We start from the raw sequence: 14,055 nt of genomic DNA, 5'->3' as shown, positions 1-14,055 counted from the left end.
AATTCTAAAGTCTGAGGTCTTTAGAGGGGCACTGCTTCTATTCCCTGTTACTTTTCTGGTTCTCATTCACAGCATCTTGCTTCTTTGTGATTCATTTTTTATTATGGGTCACTCATTTTCCTTGGGATTTTATTGTGGCATGCCTTGAGGCCTAGACTCACATGGAGTTCCTTTAGAGAGAATTCTTGTTTCTGCTGCGAAGCTGAAGCCATAACCAATTTAGGACCAACTAAAAAATCTCTATTTAAATGAGACTTCTGGGAAGATGGCAGAGTGGTAAGCAGCAGAGAAAGAGCCTCTCTGAGGTTTGATATCCAGACACTAAAATATAGCAATGCAAGGAAGAAAAAAATGAGGGACGTGTTTCCTTTGGACCCAGGAAGGATTTGAAGTGAGAATTGAAGCCTATGGGGAGAACGAAGAGAGAAACTTCAACATAGCAGGAGGAGGATGCAGGCAGCACCTTTTCCTGGAGTTGGGACTCACTCTGTGGGAGGAGCAGTTCAAACCTGCAGACGCACAGTGACTGGTGGCAATCCCAGAGGCCACCACAGAGAGACGCAGCAGTAAAAGGAACAGTGGATGTGGAAGACTGCACCAGCTGGTGGTCAGTGCTGCGGGATCAGATGTCCTGCAGGCGAAAGCAATTGGCCGGGAGCCATCTTGGAGAGGGGACAGCTGAGCTCAGAACTGAGAACAACTGCTGGGTCCGTCTAGCAGGTCCTAGCTGAGTTCAAGCCCAAAGAAGGTACACTGCCTGCTGCAGGCTGAACAGGTTGGGTCCTGGCCTCACAGCCAGAAATGAGCCTGAACAGTAGGGGAAATAAAGGTGCAGACTAGCTGAGATTATCTACTACTCTGCTGCTATAAAGTAACTGCTGGCTTGCTGGGATAAATCATCGTAGATTTGGACTCTATCTCCACACATTATCTATCATGACAGCAGAGACAAACCTTGAAGTGGGATTTTTTTCTCTCTTTCTTTTCTTATTGTTTGTTTTTGTTTTTCCTTTAGCATTTGACCTTGTTTTTATGTGAGTATGAATGTTGTTCTGTTCTATTCTTCCTTTTATTTCTTCTTTCTCTTTTTCCCTCCTGTCTTCTGTACCAGTCTCCCAAAGCTTGTATGATCCTCCTTTGTCCTCTACTTGCTTCTAATCTCTTCCTTTTCTTCTATTTGTCTTTTTTCCCTAACCCCTTTTAAATTTTCTCCCCTGAAGGCAAAATTGGCATATTGAAGGTTTATTTACAGCATTCAATTTTCTGGTTTGTTTTAGATTATACCACAAATCTAGTTCATGTGGTTAAAGGTGGCAAATTGATGGGTACCTCAGTTTGTCATTTTCTAGGCTGTGTTTCATGCTATTGCTATTACTGATTGTACCACTTTAACTAAAGTGACATAATCGTTTTAACTAGCTGTTCTTCCTCGTATACTAAGGAAAACCCTGTAGACCAGTGCCAGAGAACCAGGGGCTGGGCAAAGCAAGCAGTAACTTCTCATCCCCAACAAACTGAAGAGATAGGGACTTGCAACAGACTCAAAACCCAAAAAAACAGCTAAGCCTGAAGGACACCTCTGAGAAGTCATTTCCTAAGGGTTCTAAATAGTAGCAATAAACAACTCTCCATAAGCAATTTACAAGCATTAACCCAGGAATTAAACAAAAAAATGGAAAATGAGAAGACACTTAGACATGATACAAACCCAGATATACAGTTCACCAAAGGCAAACCCAGAGGGCAATGAGGTGGGACACTCTAAAAACCACCCACCTGACCTCTGTGAAATGGTAACAACAAAGCAAATAAATGAGGCTCTGGACAAAAATCAAATCAGAAATAATTTCTTAGATACCTACAGAGATGGTGACCACAATTAAAAACATGTTTAGTGACACTAGAGCAAGTACAGATAAAAAACAAATTTAGAGAACCTTAAGAAAATGGTGGAAACCATGAATGCCCAACATAGGAAAGAAATGGAATCCATAAAACATACAAAAAAATACCCAGAAGACTAAAAATTCCATTTAAAGTATCCATAGCAGAATAAGCCAATTTGAGGTCAGAATCTCAGACATAGAAAGCAAGTTTGTGGTTAGTGATCATGAAAAGAAAGATTTCTTAAAAATAGCAAGGCACCACAAGAAATCAATCTAGCAACTGCTAGGTGATGCAAAAAAAGGATAACATAAGATTGACGAGAGTCAGTGAAAAAGCAGGAGATAGCAAAAATGATATAAAACCTGTTCACAGATGTCATGGCAGAAAACTTCCTTGGCAGGGAAAAAGAAGTTGACAGCCAGGCATGGTGGTGCATGCCTGTAATCCCAGCACTTGGGAAGCTGAGGCAGGAGGACCATTGCAAGTTCAAGACCAGCCTGGCCTACAAAGTGAGCTCAAGTTCAGCCTGAACTGCACAATGAGACCCTGTCTCAAAAAGACCAAAAAAAAAAAAAAAAAGAAGTTGACATCTCAGAGATAAGTAAGGCATTAGAAATTCAATTAGTCATGATAAAAAAAAAAAAAAAAAAAAAAAAAAACTACAGCAAGGTATATCATAGTCAAGATTCCAGAAATTCAACAAAAGACTAGAAATATTAAAAGCTGTTGGAGAAGAGAAACAAATCACCTATAAGGAAAGCCCATCAAACTCACAGCTGACTTCTCAACACAAACCCTCAAGTCAAAGAGAACTTGGAGTGAAGTACTTCAAGCCCTAAAAGAAAACAACCTCCAAGCTAGATTGATGTGCCCTACAAAACTATCTTTCAAAATTGATGGAGAAACAAAATACTTCCATGACAAAGAACACCTGAGGAAATTCATGAACACCAAACCAGCAGTCCAAAATGTTCTGAAGGACATTCTAGAAAGAGATAACAGGACTACAGTTCCATGAACCTCAACAGAATGAATCCACCAGGCAAGGCAAAGAAACAGAGGGGAAAAAAGGGGGAGCCAACAACAGGAAAATAGCATAACAAGGATAAGTCAATACGTAACAGTTATAATCATCAATGTTAATGGTCTCAATTCACCAATCAAAAGACACAGATTGGCAGAATGGATCAAGAAACAAGATCCAACAGTATGCTGCATACAAGAAACACATTTAATTCCAAAAGAAATTCATAGACTGAAAGTCAAAGTATGGAAAACAATACTCCATGTGACAGGAACTCAGAAAAAAGAAGGGATAGCTCTTCTATTTGGAGACAAAATGAATTGCTAAGACTGATTAAGAGAGACAAAGAAGGTCACCATATCCTTGTAAAGGGAACAATCCAAGAGGAAGAGATAAAAATCATAAATATATGCAACAAATACCAATGTACTCAACTATATAAAACAAGTATTAACAGAAATGAAAAATCAGATAAGCACTAATACAATTGGATTGGGGGATCTCAATATGCCACCGTCACAAATAGATCAACTAGACAAAAAAGAAGCAATGAAATATTAGAACAGAACCAAACTTCTGAATAAATGGACTCAGTAGATGTCAATAGAATGTTCCACCCCACAACATCAGAATACACATTTTTCTCTGCTGCACTTGGGATGTTCTCCAAAATAGACTACACACTAGCTCATAGAACATGCTTAAGTAAATGCAAAAGCATTGAAGTTATCCCATGCATATTATCAAACTATAATGCAATGAAATTGGAAGTCAATGGCAAAAGAAACCACAAGAACTTCATAAACACATGGAAATTAAATAATACCCTCCTGGAGAGGAAAACGAAAGAAGGAAAGGGGAAAAATTGTATATATATATACACAGGATAGCTAGGATAAGTGTACTACTAATATCTGTTGGTTTATTGAAAGGAACTCTTAATGTGTAATTGATCAGTCTTGCATGCCTATATCTGATTATATGTGCAACCATTTTGAAGATGACTGTGTAGTATAACAACCATTGTCAATATCGTGTCACGATGTTTTGTAATTCTGTATCATTTTTATTGCTCTCTATACTGTTTTGTTTATGTACTTGTTTTTGTTATGCTGGTTTTTTTTAAAAATGAAAAACAAAATTTATATGTATATACAAGGATAGCTGGAATAGGTGTATTGCTGATATCTGTGGTTTATTTAGGGAACAATCAATACTTAAAATTTTCTTTTTTCTTGACCAATTTTACATGCTTGAGTTTGGTAATCAGAATGACTGATCTGAAAACAATATGCAGTATAAGAACCATTATCGAACTACCATTTTGTATGGTGAAGTTGTGCACCTTTTCCAATTTTTTTAATTATTTTTTTTTACTCGTTACTGTCTTTGATCAATCTTACATTCTTATGTCTAATGGACTGAGCAACCTTGTTGAAGTTAACAGTATGTAATTTAGCAAACATTGTAAATTTCTATCATTTTATCTTGAGATTATGTATCCTTTTTGTTGTTTTTGTGCTGTTTTGATTTTTGTCTTCATTGTTGTTTTGTCATTTTTTAAATTTTTAAAATAAAAAATAAATAACACCCTCCTTAACAAACAATGGATTACAGATGAAATTAAAGAAGAAATTAGACAGTTTCTACAATTAACCTATAATGATAATACAACATACTGGAACTTATGGGACAAATGAAAGCAGTTCTGTGCGGGAAATTTATAGTAATGAATACCCATATCAGGAAAACAGAGCAAGCTCAAATAAATAACTTCATGCTGAACTTCAAGCTTCTAGAAAAAGAAGGAAATTATAAAGATCAGAGCAGAAATGCAATGGAGAGAAAGAAAACAATATAAAATTCAATGAGTCAAAGAGTTGGTTCTTTGAAAGATTAAATAAAATCAACAAATCCATAGCCAATCTTATTTAAAAAAAGAAAAGAAAGAAAAAACTCAAATCCATGCAATTAGGAATGAAAAGGGTGAAATCATAATGGACTTGCAGGAATCCAGAAAATCATCTATACCTACTTCAAGAGCTTGTATTAAGATGGAAAATGCAGAAGAAATGGACAGATTCCTTGATACATATGAATTACCAAAGCTAAATCAAAAAGATATAAAAATGCTAAAGAAATCAATATCAATCAATGAAATTGAAGATGTACCATTAAGATCTTGGTCAAGAAAAAAGAAAATTTTAAGTATTGACTGTTCCTCTCAGTAAACTACAGATGTCAGCAATACATCTGTTCCAGCTATCCTTATATATTCATATAAATTGAAGATCTACCAACAAAGAAAAGCCCAGGCCTTGATGGATTCACTGCTAAATTCTACAAGAAATTTATAAAAGACCTAATACCACTGCTTCTCAATCTTTTTAATGAAAGTAAAAGGAAAGTAGTACTCCCATATTCCTTCCTAGAAGCAAGCATTACCCTGATACCAAAACTAGAGAAGGACCCAATTAAGAAAGAGAAGTACAGGCCAATCTCCATAATGAACATAGATGCAAAAATCCTCAATAGGATGCAGCAAATAGAATGCAGCCAGTCATCAAGAAAATTATATACCATGACCAAGTAGGATTCATCCCAGGGATGCAGGGATGGTTCAACATATTTAAATCAATAAATGTAACACATCATGTTAACAGAACCAAGGACAAAAATCATATGATTATCTCAATAGATGCAGAAAAAGTTTTTGACAAAGTCCAGCACCCATTCATGATAAAAACCCTACAGAAAACTGGAATAGATAGTATTGATCTCAATCTGATAAAAGCTACCTATGACAAACCACCAGCCCATATCACACTAAATGGACAAAAACTTACACTCTAAAATCAGAAACAAGACAAAAATGTCCACCGTCACCACTCTTATTCAGTATAGTTCTGGAAATTTTAGCCAGAGCAATTAGACAAGAGAAAGAAATAGAACAAATAACAACAGGAAAGGAAGAATTTAAATTATCATTATTCACAGATGACATGAGACTCTACATAGAAGTCTCCCAAAAACTCCACCAAAAGACTTCTAGATTTAATAACCAAATTCAGAAGCATGACTGGATACAAAGTCAGCACTCAAAAATCAGTAGCCTTCCTGTACAGGAATAGCTAACTCACCAAGAGAGAAATTAGGGACACAACATTTTTCACAATATCATCCCCCTCCAAAAAAGAGAGAGAGTGAGAAATAGTTTGGAATCAATCTAATGAACAAAGTAAAAGACCTCTAGATTGAAAACTACAGTACTCTGAAAAAGGAGATTGAAAAGGATATCAGAAAATGGAAAGATATCCCGTGTTCTTGGGTAGGAAGAACCAATGCAGAGAAAATGGCCATGCTTCCAACATTGCTAAACAGATTTAATCCAATTCTGATCAAAATTCCAACAGCATATCTCACAGAATTAAGAGAAAACAATCCTAAAATTCATTTGGAAACAGAAAAGACCTAGAGTAGCAAATATTCTGGGGAACAAAGGCAAGGCAGAGGGCATCACAATCCCAGACTTGAAATTATACTGCAAAGCTACTATCATAAGAACAGTATGGTACTGGAAAAAAAAAACAGACCCAAGGATCAATGGAATAGATTAAAAGATACAGAAACAACTCCAAACATACATAAGCCACCTTATCTTTGACAAGGTTGCCAAACACATTCACTGGAAGAAAGATACTCTTCTAATAAATGGTCCTAGAAAAACTGGCTTTGCATATGCTGAAGATTAAAATTAGATTCATATACTTCACTATGCACTAAATTAAAATCAACATGGATCAAAGATCTAAATATTAAAATAGAAACATTAAATCTTCTGGAAGATAGGATAGGGAACTCTTGAAGACATTGGTGTAGACAAAGACTTTATGAACAAAACCCCAATCACACAGGAACTATTACAAAGAATCAACAACTGTGAGCTCATCTTATTAAAAAGCTTTTGCACAGCAAGAGAAACCACCAACAAAGTGAAGAGGCAACTCACAATGTAGTAAAAAAATTTTTCCAGTTATTCCTCAAACAAAGGACTACTATTGAGAACATATAAAGAACTAAAAAAATCAGACCCCCCCAAATGTAAAGACCCAATCCAAAAATGAGCATCTGAAATAAACAGATACTTCTCAGATGAAGAAGTAGAAACAGCAAATAAAAATGTTCAACATCACTGGTCATTGGAGAGATGCAAATTAAAACCACCGAGATTCCATCTCACCTCAGAAAGAATGGTTATTGTTAAGAAATCAACCAATAGCTGGGGATATGGCTCAGCAGCACAAGCACCTGCCCGGCAAGCGCAAGGTCCTGAGTTCAATTCCAGGTACCAAAAATAAAAAAAAATCAACCAATAACAAATGCTGGTAGGGCTGTGGGAAAAGGGGAATCCCTTTCCACTGCTGGTGGGAGTGTAGACTGGTGCAACCGCTGTGAAAATCAGTGTGGAGATTCCTCAAAAACTAGGACTAGAGGTTCCATTCAACCCTGCTATTCCCCTCCTTGGTATCTTCCTGAAACAATTAAAAGCATTATACCACAGTGATATATATACACACATATTTATAATGGCCCAGTTTATAATAGCCAAATCTTAGAAATAGCCCCAACTGCTGAATAGATAAAGAAGATGTGTTTTTTTATACAGTGGAGTACTACTCTGCCTTAAAGGAGGATAACCTTGAGACATTTGTAGCTAAATGGATGCACCTTGAAACCATATCATACTCTTAAGTGAAATAAATCGGACACACGTGTAAATAACACATTGTTTCTCTAGTGTGGGAAACCAAAAATCTAAGTGAGGAACAAAATGTATAATAAATATTGTGAAATAGGAAGAAAATGTTCAAATGAAGAGGGGAACAAGGGAGGGGGAAGAAGGAAAGGAAAGAAGGGAAAAGTAAAAAAAAAAATGGTAAAGGAAAGGAAAAATCTTTGCTTGAGGTTTTTTTTTTTTTAATCACTCCAGAGAACATGAATTCAGCTAATAAATGTGGGTGAAGCCCAGTTTGTGATTACAAAACCTCAGGTGACAGAGAACTTTCTTTCCTCCCTGCCCTCAGATCTAGACCAGGCAGTGTGCGGGTATTTAGTGGGATTCCTTTACTCCTGCAATCTCATTCCCAAAGGATCATGTCTGGAGTCCAGCTCCATGCTGCCCCCTCCCCCAGCCATCAAAATTCAGTTTGTAGGCACATCTCAGCTTCAGAGCCCATCCATGTGCCAAGGGGATGTTTCACTCTGATTTTGCGTGAGACTCCATATAATTCTTATCTTCATGCAGGTCTCAGAAAATCATTCCACTTTTAATTTCACCCAGCATTTCTTTGTTTCACCTGGGTCTGTCGTGTCCTCAGTCTGACACACTGATGCACCACTTGTTCACACGTATTCCTGTGCTTGCACTACCTGCACTTATGTTTCCATCATCTTTTTCAGTCCAAAGCTTAGATGGAAAGTGTGTTCTTAACCACGCAGTATTTGGGAAAGGAAGGAATGTTCAGGTCTGACGGCTGACTTTCGCTTCTCACTAATCATTATCAGATTGTTTTCAGAGGGAGGCACCTTCTCACCTGAAGAAATCAACTCACTGTGTCTTCGACTGGAGAAGGAAGCTTCCCGGATAGAGTTTGTTGAAAGTTTAATCATAATGAATATGGAGAAGATGGAGAGCGAATACCTGGACCAGGTCAGGGAGCCCTGCCTACCCTCCAGTCAGGCTCAGGACAGCCCGTCCCAGGGTGTGGTCTCTGAAGGGAGGGCATGGCCCTGTCTAAGCCATAATTGATCCGTTCCCCTCCTCTTCAGATTAAGCCCTCCCACTTTTTAAAAAATCTTTCTCTGCAGGCCAATGATGTCATCAACAAATTTGAGAGTAAATTCCATAACCTGTATGTGGACCTTATTTTCATGGAGAAAATCCAGCGGTTGCTGACAAGTCTTCAAGTGAACATCAAGTGCCAGGTAGATAGGACAGGTTCTTTATCCATCCTGTAGGTGTTTATCATACACATGCACCTGCACACCAGGCACAAAGAGGCCAGTGTGGCCTCTGTTCTGTGGGACCAAGTAACTCTTAACAGCCCCTTGTGCTCAGTGCGTCACTGGACACCATGCATCTTGTTAACTGACTTATTTTAACTAGCTGTGGTAGTCCTCACAAGAGCTGTGTGAGGCAAGCACTGTTTTAGAGACAAAAGCCCCATTTTAGAGATAAACTGAGGCAGAGAGTCACCCACTGATTGAGTCAGGAACACAGAGTTTTTAATTGACGGAGTCAGAATGCAGATGCAGGTCTGATTATCACCAAAGATTATGGCCTAAATCATGGATGGGCTACTTGAGCCCAAAGGGGAAGAGGTATTAGGCACATGTGGGTGTGTACAGAAGATTTAACCTGCGATTAGGAGAAGCAAGTTTCCTGAGGTACGTGCCAAGATCAGGGAGAGTGAGGGAGTGGGGAGCTAAGGGAGCAAAGGTAACAGATCTGCAGGACCCTGATCAGGCGGTGGGGGCAGGGAGGGTTCAAGCAGGGCTAGGTGCTTAGGGCCATACTGGAGAAGGGCCCCCTGGACAGTTGGCAGTGAGAGTGAGGCAGGGATGTGAAGCTGAGAGAGTAGCAGCCTGGATAAGGTGTCAGCAGGAAGAGCCACCGAGAGCAGCACACCCTTCAGGGCACAGTGTTCAAGGACCCACTAGGGCTAGAACCAGGGACCTGAAGAGGACAGGCCTCTCCCAAGAGTAGCAGGTGCCTTCCAATAAAGGGAGTTTGCTAAGGTCTTAGACTCTGAGGTAGGACTCAGTCCCTGCCTCCTCCCCTGTCACTCTAGGAACACTTAATTCACTTGCCAGTAAAACGAGAATCACGCAAGGAACTTGTACAATCATTGTACCAGTAAATGAGCTAAATGAGCAGTAAATGCATGCTAAGCTCTTGACATGGTCCCTGGTGCATAGGGAGACCTCCGTGGGGGCAGGCTTCAGTAGAGGTCCCCATCCCAGGAGAGAAGCAGGAGGAGCCTCAGGGAGCAGAGTCCACAAAGTACAGCACTCCTGCCCTGTTTAAGGAGCACATTCCTAACGGACCTGCAGCTGGTGCTGGCACACTCTCTTCTGAACTGATAACGGGTTGTGCAGGGCATTTTTAGTAACAAGTATAAGCAAAATGCATTTCCATCATGGGCAATATTGAAAAGACAGAAAAGATATAAAAAAGAGATATAAATCCATGATTCTCCCACATATAGTCATAATTCCTGTTTAAAATTTGATTTATTGTGAAGATTCTTTCTATATATGAGAAGCTGAGGTATACTTGAATTGACCCTTTGCTATTTATACAACTTTATAAGCTGTGTACTCTTTAAAAATCTTTCAGAAACACCCTTTGGAGCCACATTTGGTGACACATACCTGTCATCCCAGCATTCTGGGAGGCTGAGGTAGGAGAATTGCAAGTTTGACTCCAGCTTGGGCAATTTAGAGACTAAGCAAAACCCTGTCTCAAAAAATAAAAAAGGGACCAGGCGCGGTGGCTCATGCCTGTAATCCCAGCACTCAGGAAGCTGAGTTGTGACAGGAGGATTGTTGTGAGTTTGAGGCCAGCTGTGCTACAAGGCCAGGCTGAACTGCATAGTGAGACCCCGTCTCAAAAAGACAAAAAAAAAAAGAAAAAAAGAAAAAAAGAAAAAAAGAAAGAAAGAAAAAAAGAAAGAAAGAAAGAAAGAAAAGAAAAAAGAAAAAGAAAAAAAATTAAAAAGGGATGGGGACATAGATCAGTGTGAAGACCCTGGGTTCAGTCCCCAGGACTGCAAAACAAACAAACCATAAAACCCACACAAAATGAAACAAACAAACCAAATACACAAACAAATACATACCCTTTGGATGGCTTCCCTCTCCTGGATGTACTGCTGTTTTCCTAAGCACTCCTTTTGGGGAATGCTGGGTGGATTCCCTTCTGGTCACGGTGTTCAATTCTGTGAGTGCACTTGTCCAGCCACCCTGCCTGCATCCTCAGAGCCTCCTGAGAGTTGTCATCTTGGTCCGAGCATGGATGGTGTAAAGCTCATTATACCTTCTGGTGGTTATTATGCATCTGAGCACACTCTGGGGGGCCAGTTTCATTTAAACCAGACCTATTTTATAGTAAAAAATTTTTTAAATGTGTATTGATCTAGTTTCTGGTATAACTGTATTTTACTCCCTGATTTTATTTTTTTATTCTTTATTTTCTCTGATGCTTTGTAGGACCTTTAACCTGGTCACAAGATATATATATTCTAGAAACAAACTTTCGGGGCCTCTGGTTTTCTAGGTGGCAAAATCCAACTTACAGACAGAGGGATTAAATTCTTCTCTGGAAGAACTCCAGCGCAAGATTGAAGCTTGTAGATATCCAAGAGGAGATAAGACTGTGAGTGTTCTCTAGGTTCTGCATGCAAATAGTCAACATATGTCATGCTAGAATCATAACCTTGAAATAAATTTACATCTGGATACAGGATTTCTCCAGCATACATGGAGGCTGGTGTGTCCCTGAGGTCTCCTACTTATTTACACCCTGTTTTACTCAGCAGAATGAAGGAAAGAAGAAAAAAGAATGCAACAATCTCACCAACCCCTTAACCCCAGGGAAGCATTTAGAGTCCAGTAAGGTGGGGGTCTATGTCCAGCTTGCTGGGCCTCTTCTCCTGTGATGTCACCAGGCATCCCTTGCTGGACTGAGATCTTAGCCTTGGATGAATGGTGGAAGCAAGGCTCTGCCTTCCCAACAGCCACTTCTTGTTTGACTTTTCACCTGCTTCCTTTGATCACAGCTCATCAACTGCTTTTATGTGTCTAAGCCATGAAAAGTCAGAATTGGAGAAAAGTTTGGCAGGAATGTGGTTCTAAATGTCCCCAGCTCCCTGATCAGCACAGCGAGCCTCTAGATACCTACCAGCTTGTTCTGCCACAAGTGCACATCTCTGCCCCTCCTGTTCCACATGTGCCCTGGGTTTACCTTTGCTGCCCACCCACGTGTCTCCAAAACCAGAGGCCCCAGCCTGACAGTCCAGAATGGGAGGCTTCCTGCTCACTTTGTTCCACCTTTTTTTGTCCATCTCAGTAGACGGAGTTTCAGCTCCACTGTTGTTAGCACTGAGAAGACATTTACTTTTCTTTCTTTATTGCTAATTCTTGTATAGTAATGCATGATTCTCAAGAAAACTTTCAGCATCCACTAAACATAAAGTACAGAATAAATGCTTATTCTCATTTTCTACAGAGGCACTCTCAAACCTGTTGTGCACATTCCTGCACATTTCTGTACATCTGCTGAGCTGACTGCACTTCCACATGGATGTGCAGAGGAAAGGTGGTTCCTATAGTTTGCCCATTACTTCCCTGGTCTCCTTTATGAGGCCACCTGCTGAAGACTAGACAAAACTGGTTAACGCACTGTGATCTTCCAACAGGCTCCTTAGGGCAGGCTCTCTGACACAGAACTGTTAGGTCTGTCACATTCTCTCCCCTTCCAAACCTGATCTGTCCTCTCCATCAATGTGTTGGGTGGATTCCAGAGGCTTGCCTGGCCTCCTGGGCAAGCGGAGACAGTGTGAGCTTGGGTGTGCAGGTTGCTGTGTTGCTGGAGGAGACTGGTTTACAGTCTGCAGAACAGTGGTTAGGAAACAGTAACGATGCCTTGGATATGTAGTGAGGGTGAAGATGGTCGAGGGTGCGTCCTTGTGCACCTGTGGGGTGCTGCTCCAAGAAGATGTTGCCATGGCAACAGGCAGTCTACCAGGCTACACGGTCCTACACATTCTTGCCACCCGCACCAAGTGTTTCCTTCTAAACACCCAGTAATGGAGCTGAAGGAGATCCTAGGAAACATTCCCTGCTCCTATGTTTAGATAAAGTGACTGAGTGAAGCAAGCTTATGTCACTTGTCCAGAGTTGAACCCATAGAACCAGGAACAGAACTTCCCATGCCCTGGCCAGTGAAGGATCCACAGCCCTAGTGCAGCTGCCTGAGAGAGCCAGCCCAGCATTCCCCACTCCCTTGGGGCCCTCCTGCACCCAAGAGACATCCTCACCAGACCAGGCCCTATTCTACAGTATCCTTGGAAGTATCCCTGGGGCTTTCTTCCTCCATGTTCCCACTAGGTGGTGACCACAGAAGATCTCCTGGGCTGTGTCAGAACTTGGAAAGAAAAACTGAACCAGAGGATTAAGTACCTCAACTGCAGCCTGGACACGGTGTCTATGACTCATGAGGTCTATAAGGTAAGGAATGGGGCAGGGCAGGGAAAAGGAGATCTGCTGGCCTCAGTACAGCCTAAAGGAAGAGGAGACTCCCAGGCCTCTACTGGAATCAGGCCTCCTGGGATGCCATGGAAAGATCACAGCTGTGGAGTCAGATCTGAGCTCAGGTCCCAAGTGGTGCCCCTCCCTGCACTGGTCTCATAGAAGACCCATCACCTCCTAGCACCACCACCTCATCTCATCGTGGCCCTCAGGTCAGCCTGTGCACAGGCTCTCAGCCCCGGCTCAGCCTCATCCTTCCCACCTGTACCCACGAGCAGCCACCAGCCTCTCCCATCCCACTTTACTGTTTCTTCCAAGCCTCCATCTCTTGCCCATCTGGCTGCCTGTGTCCTCTCCTATTCCTTGTGGTCCATTCCCTGAAGCCGCAACTAGACCACACATTGGAAAACACCCAAATGACCACATCATTCCTTTGCCCTCAGGGTCAAGTTCAAACCCTTCAACCAGACACACACAGCAGCTTCTGTAGTCTTGTCAGTGGCTCTTTCAGCTCTCTTCTCCAGGTTTGACATCACTTCTGCCAAGACTTCTCTTACCCTGTGTACTGCGTATGAGTCTCCCAAACCCAGGGCACTTCCCACTTCCTGTGACACCCGCAGACCACATGGTGAAGTCTCCACTTAAGGGTTTGTCCATCCACCCCTCCTCCCATCCCTGACACTGGACTGTGCCCACGTGAGATGTTCAGCCACTGGAAGGGAGGGCCTGAGAGCTGGCTGCTGCAGGGGTGGATCACTGCCAGCTCCGCTGTCACAGGCCCCCTCTGCCTGCCCTTCCTTCTATGGGGAGGCTTCCCCACCAAGCAGCCTGCG

At 41.2% G+C, this 14,055-nt stretch overlaps 1 protein-coding gene across 4 annotated transcripts in view; it reads left to right on the top strand.

Annotated features, from left to right (window-relative positions):
* Window positions 1-14,055, top strand: part of Ccdc180 (coiled-coil domain containing 180) — a 64,083-nt gene that overhangs the window by 31,025 nt on the left and 19,003 nt on the right. For all 4 annotated transcript variants that reach the window (XM_005382852.2, XM_005382853.2, XM_013513250.1 and 1 more), the window contains exons 23-26: window positions 8,477-8,621; window positions 8,780-8,896; window positions 11,250-11,348; window positions 13,082-13,201. In XM_005382852.2, coding sequence (XP_005382909.1) covers window positions 8,477-8,621; window positions 8,780-8,896; window positions 11,250-11,348; window positions 13,082-13,201 — 481 coding nt within the window. The remainder of the gene's footprint in view (window positions 1-8,476; window positions 8,622-8,779; window positions 8,897-11,249; window positions 11,349-13,081; window positions 13,202-14,055) is intronic.

Source organism: Chinchilla lanigera, unplaced genomic scaffold (genome assembly GCF_000276665.1).
Source record: "Chinchilla lanigera isolate Chin_1 unplaced genomic scaffold, ChiLan1.0 scaffold00018, whole genome shotgun sequence".
NCBI lineage: Eukaryota > Metazoa > Chordata > Mammalia > Rodentia > Chinchillidae > Chinchilla > Chinchilla lanigera.
The sequence above is the reverse complement of the archived record's forward strand: the minus strand, read 5'-3'. Positions and strand labels throughout refer to the sequence as shown.